Consider the following 18017-nt stretch of genomic DNA (forward strand, 5'->3'; position numbering starts at 1 on the left):
GCCACAAATAATGAGCTCAAGATCTCTTCATACAATAAAAAAATTTAGAAATTAAATCTCTTGCCTAGATAGCTGTATAAATTTGCAATACTTATATTACATTTACTTACTAATTTACCTAGATTGTGATTTTAAATACTTTAAACAGGATCACATCTTTAAATCTTATATTTTTAATGTTTATTCAGGTGGAGATTAGAGTAAGTTTTGTGTAATGTAATTCCACGATATTATTTGGTGGGAAATTCGTAGTGTGCCTAAATGTTACTGAACATGTGAATGTAAAGGTGCATTTAAGTGCACTCGTAGAAAGTTCGCAAGTAACACTATACCTACATCACGTAACACAACTAAACAAGATAAAAAAAAAATACTCAAAGCCAAAGAACACAAGCACACATTTAATTACAACACTTAATACCATTAGTTTTAATTATTATTTTTGCGAACTCAATGAAACTAAAGTTAAACTTTCTAGAACCGAAAATCTTTAAAAATATCCACGTTAACCTTCGCAGGACCATCATCAGTAGTTAGATTAATAAATAACACATCATTCCAGCATATGTTATAGGTAGGTTTAGTCCTAACAACAGCAGCTATACAATTTACAATTATCTGGACAACCGACACGGAATCCGTCGTAGACACTTACCCAAAGCTCAATACCCCAATTCATTTTCACGGCAATAGAATCCACACTTACACAAAAAAACACATTGAAGCTTCACTAAAACACTACAGTTAACAAGTAAATTATGAAAATATTTTCACTAATATGTTGTTCTTTATCACTACCACCATTTCAAAACACATTCTATAGAAATAAACATGGCTGACTGACATGACATTTCGAAAGACTGGCTACATTGCACTGAGAACTGTGACGGCAGGAAGTCCGAAAAATAAAAATGGTTTTGGTCGATTGTCTATGAAATATGTTGCCAGGTTATAGGATCTCCCTGATATTACGGGTAAATAAAAAACAAAAACATTTTGTTCACAATACGATTATTTTGCAAAAATGTATAGGCAGCATATTAGATACATACATTTTTATTTTACGTTCAATGCCATCGACAGACATGACATGAGGAGTGATTACAATACCAACTGCAAGATTAAGAAACAAATATTTTAATGTGTCTTTGCGAGTTTGCACTCCGTGGTTGCAGTAACGAACCATCAGACCCACGCCGAACAAGTGCTGTGCGCCGTACTTCCTGGAAAGAATATTTAAAAATAATTGAAAATGAATGTAACGATTCAACATAATTTCAAACTGTCCGTCAAGTATCATTTGATAATTTTAATAGAATCCTTAAATGAGAACATAATATGATATATACTCTGACTGGTTCCAATATGGCATGATGACTGGATCTTCGCGAAGTAGGTGGACCTGTGACGGATGAGTCTCTCGATGACGGCAAAGGGCTCTGTAAAATAAATGTTTTGAACTGTTTTGTAAACTGAATCATATGTGATCGTTTTATATGAGTACAAGTTCAGGTCAAGATGGTTTGAGTAGCTGTAGTAAGTACATATAATTAATAGTAAGGGTATGTTATTAATGGTCAAGTCGTTTTGAATAAACTCACTTTCAATGATGGTATAAATCCAAAATCAGAAGGCAAAGGCTGTGTTTGAATGCTGTGCATTCCTTCTTCTGATGCAACAGACACAATTGAAGGTCGAGCCGACAGCTGTTGAGCCAATAATAACGGGTCCGTGTCTAATAAAAAAAAGACTTATTAAAATATTTTCTTATTATAAAATATTGAACATGCAAAATATATGATTTTGTACCTACCAATATTCATTCCTTTAGCCACTCTACTGGCTTGTACGAGTTTTCCTGCGCTTCTTCTAAATCGAATTCCTCTTTCAGCTTCTCTTCTTAGTCTTTGGGCCGCAGCAGCAGACTCTGCTACAGCTTTAGCCATCGAGCCCATTCCAGATCTTTTCAAATTTAAGTCTACTATGTAACTTAAGCATATAGCATTCGAAAGTATACTATCGCTGGGCTGAAATAAAAATAAATATGTTAAGATGGGCACTTTAGTTGAATATATATAATACGTACATAAATTCATAAGAACGGAATCTTATAACAATCCGGTACTCACAGAACCGATGTCATTTACACTTATATCAAGTGAACGTAATGGAGTTTTCACTAAACCAATAGCTCGGGCCAGTAAATCACCACATGTCGGAGGATTTTCTGCGCTCGTAGTAGACCAAACTCCTGCTGGTGGCTTCAGTAAAGGACCAGGCGTAATTCCACAACCTGATATGTTTAAACTGCAAATAACTCGATATTATGATCTAATATTGATGATGTTATATGTTGTCGATATTTAAGTAGTATTGATTAATGAGTTTACCTAGTTAGATTGCATCCTCTTGCTATGGATACTGCTACGTGTGCAATTCCTTCAGATCCAAGTTTGGTGTTAAGTCTCAAGTCGAGTGTTCGAACCCCACATGCAGTATGATTAAGAGCGTGTGAAATACCTTCAACACCTGTTGGACCTACAAAAACAAATGTTACACAGTTTTTCTATGCTCAAGTTCAATTAAGAGTTTGCATTTTCTTATAAGCAGAGGTACATGTATGAACTTCCTCTTACCGAACACATTATCTGCCAAAATGAGAGTTCGAAGGGCATCACGCCTGGCAATAAATTTTCCTATTGACGAAGCACCATCATCTCCTATTTTGCAATGGCTGAAATCTAGTGTATCTAATCTTAAGTTATCAGAAAGCCCCCGAAGTATGTATTTAGTCCTTTGGCAATTCATATCACTTCTTGTTATTCTGAAATACCGATATGACTATCTTTAAACTTTACAAAGAATATAATTGCCTAATTTAGAAAGCAATTGATTAATATAGCATACGTCTTGATTCACAGGAACACAATACCTTAATATCTTGAGCTGCGCACATTTTTCTAAGCCACGGGCTAAATTTTTTGCGTCATTATTTGTAAATTGAAATTGATCCGTACGATATTCAACTCCAATTGACCGCAATTGATACGTTATGTGCAATTCAACTAAGTTAGTCAAACTGCCTAGTGCAGCATGTAGAGATATATGATCTGAAATAATTCAACATAAATAGTTGCAAACATAATTTCAGATTTTTTTCTGGAACTTTTTATTAAGAGTCTTACCTCTAGATATTGCTTCACTATCTTTCGCCTGTTGTTTGTTACCATTTTGCCGCTGACTTGTTACTAAATGAGCCAACTCTGGTGAAGCCATCCTTTGTACTGGGATATCAGTCGGAATTAAACTTCGAATTGATAATTTTTGAATATACGGTCCACAAAGTTTTACTAGTGTGGTCACCTGAATAAAAAAGAAATTAATTAGACCTGAAGGACTGAACATAGGTACATAGATATATCGGAATCTATTGTAGTCATGCTTTTTATTTTGAACAGGAAGCACTCGCCTTTTCAGGATCGTACTGCCTTGGATTCATATTCTCTAACATTTCAGCGAAATGCCGCTCCATGAAAACATTAATCCATTTTTTATCATCTGCTATTAGGGGTGAATCTGTAAATTTGGAGCGGTAACACCTTTTCCAAAATATATCGCTTTTAATATTGTCCACTAAAAGCTGAAGTGGTACATCAGTATCCAAGATTTGCAGAAATAATTCACGATCTTTAGCAATCAGTTGTTCCAGCCTTGGATAGCCTAGAGAACAAAAGCTGAAATTAGTTTAGTGTGTTGTAGACCGTCTTTAAGTTATCATAAAACAAATACTTATCATCATCATCATGACATCCTGTAAACAGATAACATGACTGTGTTTTTTTAAACACATAGAATGCGGTCATTCCGAAAACCTTAAGCGGGGCTAAAACGTAATTTTAAGGACAGGGATTAATAGAGGAAATAACTTAAAAGTAATCTAGATAATATGTTCTAAAACTTACCCAACCAGTTTTCGGACAACTTCTCAATACATAAAGAAACTAGAGGTTTCGGAATATTAGAATCCCAATCAAAAATTTCTGATTTAATTTTTCTACCGGGCTCTATAGTTTCAGTGTGCTTATAAGCTAGATATGTAGTTAATTTCACACTTTCTGGAAACTTCATAGTTTCAAATAAAAGTATTTCTTCTTCGGTTAATAATTATGTGCAGTCACTCTTGTACATTTAACGTTAGTACTGTAAATTCCTACGGTATATTTAATTGATAAAAACAATGAATGTAACCATAGAAACAACAATGCTAAATCAATACCTACGCTAACTATAGTTACAAAATATTCAAAGCTTGAATTTCCCGTACTACAAAACAAACATTGATAAACCGGAAGCGTTTTCATTTCATAGACAACGCAAAAAGTGGAAAATTTCTTTCAAACTTGCAACATTCAATGGCGTTGCAAGATCAAAAAACAAAATACCCTCGACATTTATCAAATGTATAACTAAATATGATTTTACGTATTTTAATAGTTAATGCAAATATTTTAAAAAATCTACGTGTGTTATATTGCAATATTATATAATTTAATACCTTGAAAGGGCAGGTGTTTATTTATTCAATCTGGAAATCCTTCAATCCCATTTGACTGACTGACGGACGTCACAAAATTGACGTATGTTTCCGACAAGAAAGTCTGTCATTCATTATTTTGGTAAATTAATGTTTTGAAAAGAAAAAGGGAATTTTGAGATTCTATTAGATTACTTTGCATAATCAAGACTTAAAATTTGTTGATCATGGATAAGCATAACAGTTCTGAACTGTTGAATTCAGACTTTTCGTTATCGAAGAATGCCAGTTCCGACTCATTGGACTCGGACTCAAAATCGAGTTCATTGAATTCTAAACACGGACAAGACTCCGTAAGTTTCCTAAAAGGATTAATTTATTCTTATTGAATTTTATAACAGCCGCTTCCCTGCTTCCTGTAACTTAGTTAAACCTTGCGATTAGTCACTGGTGCGCGTGACCATAGAATTGTATCACCAATATTTTTTGCCGTATTGCAATGAGTCGAAATAGAACTATCCATATTTGTTTATTTATTAACTGTATCCACAATCATAGGCAGCAAGAGCTATCCAAGGCTGGTGTTATGTTGCTTCAAATGTAAATGTCCAAAGAGTTCCAATATGTTGAAGTTTGCGTTTGTTTTCAGCCTCATGTACTGGGAGATATCCACCTATTGGATGGTGAGAAAGTGATGAGTGTGGCTAGAGATGTGACATACCTATGTCCATACAGTGGTCCCTCCCGGGGAGTACTGAAAGTGACCAATTACCAGCTGCATTTCAGACCCACAGATACAGCGGCATTACAGAGTACTCTCAGTGTGCCTCTTGGTGTTGTAAGTTGTGTTACTATTTATATAAGTACTTTTTGGAATTCCCTATAAAGGACAATGGGCGATTCCGGTCCAAATGTCCACCACGAACAAGACCTATATGGCTAGATAGCCCGTTAAATATAGAACATTTTTTGTTATGAAAGTAAAAAAAAAATATAATTCCAGAAAAAAGTTATAGCAAAATCAAATAAAACATTTTATAGATTTTTTCAATTACTTTTCGTGATGTTTGATTTTCGTACTTTCTGTAACTTCTGACAAAATAGAATTATTCACTATAAGAGAGAAGGCACCACCAGTTACATCGAACTTTCTTAGATCCAGGGACCGCTGAGTATATTCAAGCACTTCTGGCGCCTCAATTGGTTAGTGATTCGTACACCCATCAGGCAAAAAAATATGAGCTGTTTATATGCATACGTGTCTTACTCATCTTAGTTTTAGATAAAATGCTGAAATAGAACAAAACTACCAAAAATTAAGAATACATTTTTGGCTATAACTTTTTTTGGCATGGTTTTTTTTTACTTTCGTAGTAAAAGTTACTCTAAATTAAATGGACTATTTAATTATATAGGTCTCGTTCGTGGTGGACATTTGGACCAAACTTCATACATTCTTGCCCAATCTCCTTTGATACTTATACTGACAGTCTGTTTTGTTCATTATGGTAAAGTAGATATCATCATAGCTAAGGATTCAGCAGGTGTAGTTTGAATAGATGGTAAACAAAGCTAAGAGAATGTTTTTACTTAATTTTACCCAATTATTAAATTTACTGTTACTGCCTTTGTATCGTCCCACTCGATTGAGCATTAATCAAATTCAATTTTGTCAATAAAAAAATCTGATAAGTGACCAAAGGATCCAGTGACTTGACACATGATATATTATTTTTACACGCTTTTTATTAGCTTCACCTGTATGTTTGTATGTTTGTAGGTTTGTAGGTTTGTATGTTTGTATGTTTGTATGTTTGTTTGTAACCGACTTCTTTGGGCGCGATTTTGACCCACTTTAAACGGCCAGATTTCATTCAAACTTTGTAGATTTATTGAGGACCGATGACAATACACTAATTTGATAAAATTATTCCATTTTAACCGACTTCCCAAAAAGGAGGAGGTTACACATACACATCGATTACTCCGAGGTTTATAGACCGATTTACGTGATTCTTTTTTTGTTCGACTTGGAATAGCTGCCAGTTGGTCCCATATTCATCAGGTCAGGATCTGATGATGGAAACCCTGAGAAATCGAGGGCAACCTTCAAAACTTGTAGGCATACATAGGGTAAAAACTTGACACTTAGGTGTACGCCTAAAAGCACTATTCAACTGTGAAGATTTGGAGCTGACCTGATGATGGAGACCAGAGAGGGTCGAGGGAACTCGACAACTGAATATGTAAACTACCTCGTGTTTGGGCTTAAATTATTTGTATTGACAAGACCTTTGCAACAGTGAAGGTTTGGAGCTGACCTGATGATGGAGACCAGAGAAAATGGAGGGAACTCGACAACTGAATATGTAAACTACCTCGTGTTTGGGCTTAAATTATTCGTATTGACAAGACCTATGCAACAGTGAAGGTTTGGAGCTGACCTGATGATGGAGACCAGAGAAAGTCAAGGGAACTCGACAACTGAATATGTAAAATACCTCGTTTGGACTTATATTCTTTGTATTGATGAGAACTTCCCACTTGTATGGATAGTGACAACTATTCGTATCACTGAAAAGCTTTAAATAAATAACCTTTTACAAAAAATTAAACCGAGTTCCCAAAACACTAAAAAGCAAAAAAACTAATTTTAGGTGCATCGGCCTAGAAGTCGGTGGCAAAATTAACTTAGTAACATCCATTAGACACCGACTTCTAGGCTTTTCAATTTGCAAAATATGATCTTTGTTAATTTATATAATTTTCATCTATAGTCGATAAGGTAAGAAAATTAATTAAAATTTTCTAGAATTTTTCTCTACCGTCGATAAGGCAGGACTCGATGTTAATTTTTATTTCCAATAATTATCTTTAGCCGTTTTCTCTAATATTGACAAATTTTTGTATACTAAAGAGAATTTTAATTCTACAAAACAAATAATAGTTTGAAAACAAACTAAAAAGTAGAAAATAAATAATAGTTTAAAAAAACTAAAAAACACGCTTTTTATAGAAAAACGAACTAAAAAATAGGAAATAAATTTTAATGAATTTAAATTAAGAAAACAGTGTTAAAAATTTCAATGAATATAAATTAATAATAGTGTGAATACAAAAAAAAAATATTTAAAAAAAGCGTGGGGTGCTTTTTAAGATATTATCGAAATGAAAATCACTGTACTCATATCTGTCAATAAAATATTTATAACTATTGACACCATGCACCCCACGCTTTTTTTTAAATATTTTTTTTGTATTCACACTATTATTAATTTATATTCATTGAAATTTTTAACACTGTTTTCTTAATTTAAATTCATTAAAATTTATTTCCTATTTTTTAGTTCGTTTTTCTATAAAAAGCGTGTTTTTTAGTTTTTTTAAACTATTATTTATTTCCAGGTATCTCGCATTGAGAAGGTTGGTGGGGCATCATCAAAAGGAGAAAACTCTTATGGTATTGAAATCTTTTGCAAGGTAACTATCATATATTCAATTCATCAATATTTACATAATAAAAATATATGCTAACTCATGTTTTATCATAATTCCATTACAGGATATGAGGAATTTACGATTTGCCCACAAACAAGAGAATCACTCAAGGCGTGGGATATTTGAGAAGTTGCAACAATTGGCATTTCCGCTATCACATAGACTTCCCTTATTTGCATTTAGTTACTCAGAGAGCTTTCCAGAAGATGGGTGGCATGTGTATGAACCTATTGCTGAGTTGAGACGTATGGTAAGACTTTATAGTAATTCAATATCACATTAATATTATAAAGCTGAATGTTGGTGAGTGTGTATGTTTGTCACTTCTTCAAGGAGGTATTTCAATTTAAATACAAACACTGCAGTACATCCTTCCAACTGAAAAAAAATTGTAGAAAGCATAGAATGCACATTACTGCACTACATACTTACGTAGTATGTAGTGCAATAATATTGCTATTACCATCAAAATATGAACACAAACAGCAATTTATTATAACTTCAGAAAATAACACCCAATGTTTTTAATGATAAAACTGTCTTTTCTTATACCAGGGCGTCAACAATGACATGTGGCGCATATCACGGATAAACGATAAATACGAAGTATGTGATAGCTACCCATCAGTGTGGGCAGTGCCAGCCGCAGCCAACGATGACCTACTGCGTGCAGTGGCCACGTTCAGATCTAGAGGGAGGATACCGGTCCTGGCCTGGATACACCCTAGCTCACAGGCCACTATTACAAGATGTAGCCAGCCTCTAGTTGGGGTAAGTGGGTTCTTTTACTCGACCATGCTTTGAATAAATTGATGCATAATATTCACATAGTATGTTATCATACAATGCAAGTTGTGATCAATAATATTTACATTTTAACAGTATAAAAAGGAGGAGGTTATCAATTTGTATTTTTGTATTTCTTTTTTGTCTATATCTCAGTTTATAAATAAAAAAATACGGGATAAGAAAGCGTATTGCCATTCACTTATCATGCATGTGATGTAGTCACTTATTATGTGCAGAGATTAGTTAAAAATAAATGTACTATCTACTGGACTAAAAAATAATGATATGTAAAATTGCATATGTGTGTGCATTCTTGTGCAGTTGAATGCCGAGGTACACATTCTATTATGCAAATATGCGTAACATTAGGTTACAGTTAGGCGATCGCCCTTTTCGTCCCAGTGCTGATTCTCATACTGTTTTCATTCATCTATTACAAAACAATGTTAGATTATAAACAATAACCTTATTGTAAGTGCTATTGTATTTTGAGAGAAACTTAGTAAATGTTACTGTGGGATAGACTAGTGTCTTGAAGGATGTTTTTTGATACTTTGTCATTAACTAGGTACATTGAGAGAAGAAATAAATTATTGTCCTCGTATTCAAAAGAGGCCATTACACAAAATATACGCCGTTACATATAAAATCTTATTTAATGCAGTTACTTAGGATACCTAGTAATCTTTATTAGCTCAGCTGCTTACCTTACAAACAGATAAATATGTGTGCCTCTGCCTACTTAGGCTAAGCTCTATAGATTAGACACTTCGTTGTATGATGACTAATACCTCCTTATATTTTTATTGTAGGTATGTATGACCATAACTTTAAAGGGATTTTTCCCGAGACCCGAATGAGTTATCCTTCTTTACGTCATTTAACGAATACAGGGAATTTTAATTGTCATTCTTGTCTTAGAATGTTAGTAAAAATTTTAACCGCAATGTTATTCAATGCACTCAAATTAGGTCAGAATTGTTCTGTACCGAAAAGCCACAACTTTGAACCTTAATGCTGTTGTATTAATTATCATAATCGAGTGATGATCAATTTGATCAATAATTCTGAGTTCACCTCGCAAATATTTCTCATATTCGTTATACTCAGATTATTTGCAATTTCCATGTGTAGATGAAAATTTGCAACTTCTGACCGTGCTAATGATTTTTTTTCTTAGTAATCGTAGTATGACGGGCTTACTGACGTCATTTCAGTGACCAGCCAGTAAATAATAATAATAAATAAAAATAGTTTATTGACTCAAAAAAGGTACACACAAGGGAAAACACACATCAGTTATAACAATCTTCATGTACAATAATTTTGTTGAACACTGGTACCCAAAGTAAGATTTAACTTGTGGTATGGGTACCAGGGCTCTCGTTATTGATTTCCACAGATAGTTAGCGTGAATCGTAGATTTGTCATAATGTGTGTTTGTGTGTGTGTTTGTGGGTGTGTGTGTGTGTGAGTGAGTAATGGTATGTGTGTGTGTGAGTGTGTGAGTGAGTAATGGTATGTGTGTGTGTGAGTGTGTGAATGAGTAATGGTATGTGTGTGATTGAATAGCGGTGTGGGTGTGTGTCTTGTGATAATATATACCATGTTTTTATACGATATCGGTTTATAGTTTATTTATTTTAATAAAATTCTCAGTATCTTCATAAGATTTGGACAGGAGCCATGTGGTAACTTTTTTCTTGCATTGTAATTTAGTTAGAGGATAGATATTGCAGTATTCATTAGCAATATTATATAAGTGACAGCTTAAAACCCTGTGATTGCGCGCTGCTAAGGCACTCCTAAACCTTTGGGCTTGACAGACCTGACGAGCTCGACGCTTTTTTGTGACAGTGATTCGGAAAAAACAAGCATTTGGTCTAAAACAGTGGTTCCCAAACTTATTTTGTCTACTGCCCACTTTGAGAATAAATATTTTTTTAGCGCCCCCCATTTTTTCACCTATTTAAAAACCACTATAACTTCAAATTAAATTAATTAATTATTGTGACCTATATATGTTTATTAACGGAGAGTTCTAAACGAAACTTTTACTATAACCCGCAACTTGAAACCTGAGCGCAGGTACATAGGTAACATACCGCGGCGCTTAGGTCTCAAATTGACTCTTACAGTGGCGGCGTAGCATCGGGTGGCACCCGGGGCGGACTACCTATTGAGCACCCCCCAAAAAAACGACAAAATATGGTGCAATATGGTCATTCATGGTGCTTTTTGCCTGGTTTAACATAAAGAAACCGGAGACAGATCACTGCAAACTTTTGAAGCGCTAGCGAAGCGAGCCCGTAATTTTTGAGTTTTGGGACATAATAGAACCCAAACATGTTGTACAAAAACCAGTCACAAGTGAAAAAGCCGCGAGCGCAGCGAGCGCGAAATTTTTGAGTTTTGGAAGAGTAAAGTACCAAAACAAGTTAAAAAAAACCGCGCAAATTGTTTAGTTTTGGGGCACAAAAGTACCTCAACAAGTGTGAAAAAAAAACACTGCAAAGAGAAGAAGCCGCGAGCGCAATTTTTTTGATTTTTGGGACGCAATGATACCTAAAGAAATTAGAAAATAGTCACTGTTAAGTGAAAGGCGCGAGTGCAGCGAGCGCAAAATTTTTTGACTGACTCAAAGGGCGCAGAATAAACCAGAAATGTTGAAAAAACTGTATTTTTTTATAACTTTGAGGAATTAATTTAAGTAAATCGGGAAAAAACATAAATAAACGAGAAAGAGAGGGGTGACAGCCGGACTGGCACCCCTCCAGTGCCGCCTCGACGTCATGCCTTGTTTGCGCATGCAATGTTGTAGTTTTGTTTAAAATTTGAATAATGAAGTGAACCTAGGCTTTGCAGATTACAATGGCATCCTCAGTGACTTGTCTCTTCTGCCCGTGCCATCCTGGTCGTACAACTTGAACCAGCCGACTGATACATGAATTCACAATTCGGGTTATTTAACAAAAACTTGTTAAAACATGATAGATATCTACGAGTACTAATAACTATCAAAATGCGAAAGTGTGTCTGTTGCCTTTTTATTTGTTTGCTTGTGTCTACTTTAATTAGGAAACGGATTTTTCTATATTCAGTAAAATAGGACAGATATATGAACTACGTGGAGATAAATATAGAACCGAGTCTGAGCAATCTTGTAATTCATATTAGTTGATGTTCACAAGTCGTTGTCTAAGAGGCCTCCTAGCTAAATAAAATTACAAATCACCCCCCAGGCCTCTACACAAGGCCCCTATTTTCTTTCTGGGTCTCTTACCGCCCCCCTTGAGACCTGCAGCGCCCACAAGGGGGCGTTATCGCCCACTTTGGGAAACACTGGTCTAAAAACACAGTTGTATCTTACGAAATTATTTGACCGATGTTGATGTTATGCCGAAGCGCTTTTTCACCTAAAAAGTTTTTTTATTTTCTTTCTTTACTGGTCTTATCTTTAGGACAATTTTGATATTTTCGATAGACATGGCTGTACTGTTATCAACGGCCAAACAGACCGAAGATAGATACTCAGGTTTTAAATGTTAAAATTAGACTAAAATACCAAAACTTATTACACTTTTAAGACTAAAGTACCAAAATCTTTATAGGTAAGTGGCAAACGCAGCCGAGAAGATGAGCGCTATATCCAGCTGATAATGGACGCTAATGCTCAGGCACATAAGCTATTCATCATGGACGCGCGACCCACTGCTAATGCCGTCGCTAACAAGGCTAAGGGAGGAGGGTGAGTATCTGCTATTTAAAATATGACGCTTGAAAGTTAAGGGGGCAAACCGTCTGAATAGTTCTGCCACAATTGCCGACCTTATCTGCCCGTGGTGCAGGCTGTTGAAAAGCAGACGTGGTTCTGATGACTGAATTGTAGCGGTATACCATCATAGAGTACCAATTGGGTTATTGAATGCCTTGTTTGGAGATGGGCAGCAGCGTCTTTAAAGCTAAAAATGTCTTATACGTCGCTCGCCAACACGTCGATAAATCCCAGCTTGGGTATGCCTTTATCCAGAAGTGGACGTTTTGGCTGTGACGACCTTTTTTGCACACCATACTTATTCCCGCTGTAAAGAAAGTAGCTGGGTTTAAGTTTAGGGGTTAAAATAATACAGTAGTCACTACCTACATATCTATACTAATATTATAAAGCTGAAGAGTTTGTTTGTTTGTTTGTTTGAACGCGCTAATCTCAGGAACTACTGGTCCGATTTGAACAATTCTTTTGGTGTTAGATAGCCCATTTGTCGAGGAAGGCTATAGGCTACTTTTTATCCGGGTTCGTGCAGAGGTTCCCACGGGATGCGGGTGAAACCGCTGGCAGAAGCTAGTTCTAAATAATTGGATGAAAATAGAATCATAAATCAGTGATAATCAAATAAGTCCCCTTATCACCTACCATCACGATTTCGCGATGAGTAACAAATTAAATATTTTTCAACAGGTATGAGTCAGAGGACGCGTATCAGAACGCCGACCTTGTATTCTTAGATATACACAATATCCACGTGATGAGAGAGAGTCTTCGAAAACTGAAGGAACTTTGTTTCCCACAAATAGACCAGACCAGGTGAGCGAACTTTGTTTATTTCTCTATTAATTTTAACATAATATTTAACTTTTAAATTGATTATGTTTTGATGGTCGTATCCTGTTTTTGACTATGATAGAATGCGGGTTTTAAATAAGATTTTTGAACCGGTTATTCAAAATAAACTGCAAGTTTTGATGCTAATCAGACACTGAGATGAAGATGCTCAAATGTTTTTTCACTTTCGCACATAGTTTATTAATCTTTAACATGCGCAAGTGCTGCAACGCCGTTATATTTTAAACATATTTATTTGTGTACAGTAAGGAATTATTAGGGTAAACATTCTTTAAAAACTTTAAATGAATGAACGTGTAATTCGTATTATTTTAGATGGTTCAGCGGCATTGAAGCTAGCTGCTGGCTGAAGCACATTAAATGTATATTGGCTGGAGCTGTTCGTATAGTCGATAAGGTAAACTTAAAAGCTTTTCAATGTTGATGTGCTGGATACCTATATACCATACCATATGTCTTTTCAATGTTGATAAAGTACGCATTCGATTTAAGTCATATCAACTTCTGTCAGTAGGTACCTATAATTTACCAAAATTACAAAATATCCATTGTTTAATCTCATATAAGACAGTATAATCTATCTATCCCATTGAATTATATTGAATCTCCGGCTTGTGTACGTTCTACCGTACAAGGTTACACCCAAAAGTCACTGTGATGTGATGGAAGTCACAAAAGGTCCATCAAAAAAGTTTGCAAAAAATAGGTTACAGTTTAAAAAAAACACACACACATTTAAAGCTCGCCTCATTTAATTATCTTCCAGGTGGAAAATCACAAGACGTCAGTACTGGTCCACTGTTCAGACGGATGGGACCGCACGGCTCAGTTAACTGCCTTGGCAATGTTAATGCTGGACCCCTACTATAGAACCCTGAGAGGATTCGAAGTACTCATCGAAAAGGAGTGGCTTGCTTTCGGACATAAGTTCCAGTTGGTGAGTACAAAATATATGTCATTGTTTGAATATTTTGAAGTGATTAGGTATCCTTGATAATGCCGGGTTTCCTCTATCGTGATTTTTTTTTTATAAATGAATGCCTATTGCGGTTATGTAAACGGAAGGAAATAACATTATCAAGTGCTCAGAATAGCGTAAAACTTGATACAACTATATTTAAATAGACATTTTTTTTAACAAATTGTGTTATCAACGCATTTTCGGTATCGGTGGTAATAAATCCTAACAAACATTGTATTTCTTTGTAACGCTTTCTCGGGTAAAGCTTCTGAACCGATAACTATTTTGGAATCAGCTCAAAAATATGTACATACTTTCGGAGCCACGACTAAATTCCTATAAATGTGGCATTAGTGTCATCTATATTTTGCCATGGCTAAGGCTGCGGCTCAACTGAGGCGCAGACGAGCGGAGCTGAGAGGAGCAGAGCTTTGAAAAGAAATACGTGATTCCACTGAGGCGGAGACGAGCGGAGCGGTTGACTATTTCCATGGGCATTGAAGGGGAGTGGTGACGAGATGTGGATTTCATGTAATATGATTGGTTGGGGCTCGCCCAAACACGTCTCCCCTCAGCTCCGCTCGTCTCCGCCTCAGTGGAGCCGCAGCCTAAGAATAACATGCCAAAATATCTAAAGTTCCTAATATTTCACCGGATTTGAGTCGTTGCGCGGGCTTTAGTACTACAGATTCTATAGTTCCCACAATCTTTCACAGCGCATCGGTCACGGCGACGAGCGTCACTCAGACGCCGACCGTTCCCCAGTATTCGTGCAATGGGTGGACTGTGTCTGGCAGCTGCAACAACAGTTCCCAACCGCCTTCGAGTTCACAGAGAGACTGCTCATCACTGTGGTAGACCATCTGTATTCATGCAGATTTGGAACTTTCCTCTTTAATACGGAGAGGGAACGGGCGAAGGAAGGTAGGTGTTTCATATTTATTTCATTCATTCATCTTGTCATCATCATTCATATTGTATGCTTGTACCTTAAAGGCTCAGAAGATAGTGAACCGATTTGAAAAACAATCACTGTTGGGAAATTGACCGAGGTGACGTAGGCTATATTTTATTCGGGTAGGTACTAGATGCGGGTGAAACCGCGGGAAGCAGGCAGTGGCTCATATTATTCAATCCTTCAAAGTCAAGTCAATTAAAGTCCGCGCGATTGCAAACCTTATTACAATTCCAAAGGTAATTTGCAGGTTGTCATATTACAAATATCGGACTTATAAGAATCATACTTGAACTGTGACAACAGATAATAATTATTTTCATTTTTCGATCACAATATAATATTTTTTCTCTTTTTTCCAGAAGTGAAAACCAAAACAGTATCTCTATGGTCGTACATCAACAGTCGTCAGGACTTGTACCTGAACCCCTTATATTGGGGTCCGTCCTCATTCGGGGCCAGTTCGCCCCCCTCCCCCTACTCGAGACCGCAAGTAGTGTTAGTACCTGTGGCGTCGTTGAGGGTCATAAAACTGTGGAAGGCGCTGTATTGTCGGTGGAACCCTACCATGAGGCAGCAGGTTTGTTTTACATAGTGCTAAAGCATATTCTAGATTTTTCGTTTATTGTTATTTGATCTTGTGATATTGTTATTTATTAGTTGGCTTATTGGAAAAAAGCTGATACTAGCGAAAAAATAATTATTTCTAACCATTATGGCCCAAGATCCCAGGGCCCTCACTTATTTTCTGATGGACAAAACATGTGTGATAAGTTAGTAGTAGTGTGTATAGTGAACGCACACATACCTGCTAGATTATGCACATACATCCTAAAGACTGTGTATTGCACTATCGTTTTAAAGAATGGTATTTGGTTATGAATGACATTTTATGCTAGTTACATCACACAAAATTGTTGTTATCAAAGTAGCCAGTTGCAATTTCATATATATTTTCTCCTCAGGATCCTATCTACCAACGCACACGCGAACTAGTAGCATTACGAGCACAATTAGAAGCAGCCGCAGCAGCCGCGGCTGGCGACCACGCGGCCCGCCAGCACCGCCTCGGCCTCACCCCGCCCCGGGTCGCCAGCCCACATCACGTATGAAACGAGGACTTGTACTTCTACGACAGCCATCTGTCTGTCTGAGAAGTCCACACTAACAGACTGCACGGTATTGCATTATTATAGTTGTTAAATAAAATTATAGTCAAGTGATGTGTTTGCAAAACTCGGTCTCGGGTCGCCAGACCGCACCACGTATGAAACGAGGACTTCGAGGACAGCCTTGTTGTGTCTGTTTCGGAAGTATACACCACTAGCAGACTACATTACTAACCGTCAGTTACATAAAGCTCCGTTAAAGTTTCATTAAATCTGTTGCTAACACTGTTCATCGTTGACAAAGAAAGAGTCAGCAATAGATTTAAAGAAGCATTAACTTTAATGGAGCTTTGTGCAACTGACGGAAACATCGTTAATGAAAACTGGTGGTTAAAAGAATAGATAGCTAAACAAGGACTTTTATTATTAGGTTTATAAATAGTTGTCTATAATTAAATTAGAATTAAAGTTCTATAAAAAATATCAGTATAAGAATGATGTTTTAAAAATTCAATAAGGTGTTTTAAAATGTGCATTTCGAGAATAGCCAATATAATAATGGATAACTAACTGACATTATAGGTACCCGGTGAAGTCGGGCCTAAATTGTCTGAGTAAATTTACTTTTGATGGCAAAATAAGCCAAATAATCATACTTTGTTATTATGTACTCGAAAGTGTATTTGACACGACTGGCTAATTAGAACATTTATATAGCTTGATAAGAATGATATGTATTCCATTTATTTTTTAACCTTGTGTATAGTTCACATAAACTGTGTGGAATTATGTGTATTTGGAATTAATCGTATTTAAAATTAAAATAAACCTAAAAGTTAATAGTAATAATGTCGTTGAAGTTTGCGCGGAGCCGTGAACCGTGAATATGAAAACCCGTAAACAAATTCTGGTAATTGTGCGGACGCTGACACCTCCCTTATCCCGATACGATTCTTTTTCCGAAATACCTAAATGCGGAAAAGTTTCGTCTTGAGCCCCAAGGAGGCGGATAAACTGTTTATCTAGTATTTTAATCTGTGGAGGTGTTGATTGAAATTTGAATATTGTCAGTTGTCTGTCAGAAACTTGGTAGAATATTACATACGAATACTGTGTGTAAAAGTATAATCGTTAAATAATGAAGCATTTAAACTTATTCAGATTCGTAACATATAAAATGTTGATGTTTATGTTATGCAGACGTATTTTAATTTTAATTAGAGTTTAAGAGATATTATAATTGACGTATTACACAGAGTAACAATGAAGCTATTTATAGCTCATCAACAAATGATGTGATGTTTGACGTCTGAATGCTTTCAAATTGAGATTCTTCGCCGATAAAATGTAAGTTTCATCCAAAATTGTAAACAATGTATCTTCGCATGTAATAAATATTCTAAGTTGTAAAAAAAATGTAAATATTCAAAAAATAAACGTTAATTATGTATTTCGATTATTTTTATTTCTGACTGCGCCCACAAAGTTCAAAATTAATACGATGTTACGGCAAACAAGCAATCATCTTGATAAACCAATCGAAATAA

The 18017-nt window shown here is 35.8% G+C and overlaps 3 protein-coding genes across 8 annotated transcripts in view; 1 reads left to right on the plus strand and 2 right to left on the minus strand.

Moving 5' to 3' along the window:
• LOC110373311 (formin-binding protein 1-like) overlaps positions 1-871 on the minus strand; it is a 35370-nt gene extending 34499 nt beyond the window's left edge. For all 5 annotated transcript variants that reach the window (XM_021330891.3, XM_021330816.3, XM_021330664.3 and 2 more), the window contains exon 1: positions 656-871. In XM_021330891.3, coding sequence (XP_021186566.1) covers positions 656-679 — 24 coding nt within the window. In that variant the 5' untranslated portion in view covers positions 680-871. The remainder of the gene's footprint in view (positions 1-655) is intronic.
• Positions 872-1004: 133 nt separating this feature from the next.
• On the minus strand, positions 1005-3106 carry LOC110370231 (uncharacterized). Its single transcript, XM_021325980.3, has 8 exons — positions 2933-3106; positions 2637-2824; positions 2391-2538; positions 2130-2307; positions 1814-2027; positions 1602-1735; positions 1350-1439; positions 1005-1223 (listed from the first exon to the last, which is right to left on the minus strand). Exons 2-8 carry the CDS (start codon positions 2806-2808, stop codon positions 1122-1124), a joined length of 1038 nt encoding a protein of 345 aa, XP_021181655.3. The 5' UTR covers positions 2809-2824; positions 2933-3106; the 3' UTR covers positions 1005-1121.
• Positions 3107-4614: 1508 nt separating this feature from the next.
• Positions 4615-17920, plus strand: LOC110373733 (myotubularin-related protein 2). 2 transcript variants are annotated; one of them, XM_064034622.1, is made up of 12 exons: positions 4615-4887; positions 5184-5372; positions 7940-8014; positions 8097-8282; positions 8588-8803; positions 12433-12569; positions 13281-13406; positions 13761-13842; positions 14212-14382; positions 15123-15330; positions 15724-15941; positions 16327-17920. In XM_064034622.1, the coding sequence occupies exons 1-12, from the start codon at positions 4762-4764 to the stop codon at positions 16471-16473; spliced, it is 1881 nt and encodes a 626-aa protein (XP_063890692.1). In that variant the 5' UTR covers positions 4615-4761; the 3' UTR covers positions 16474-17920. The 2 variants fall into 2 exon arrangements, with proteins under 2 accessions (XP_063890692.1, XP_063890693.1); XM_064034623.1 differs by lacking the exon at positions 4615-4887 and adding an exon at positions 4963-5111.
• The last annotated feature ends 97 nt before the right edge of the window (positions 17921-18017 follow it).

Source organism: Helicoverpa armigera, chromosome 5 (assembly GCF_030705265.1).
Source record: "Helicoverpa armigera isolate CAAS_96S chromosome 5, ASM3070526v1, whole genome shotgun sequence".
Lineage (NCBI taxonomy): Eukaryota > Metazoa > Arthropoda > Insecta > Lepidoptera > Noctuidae > Helicoverpa > Helicoverpa armigera.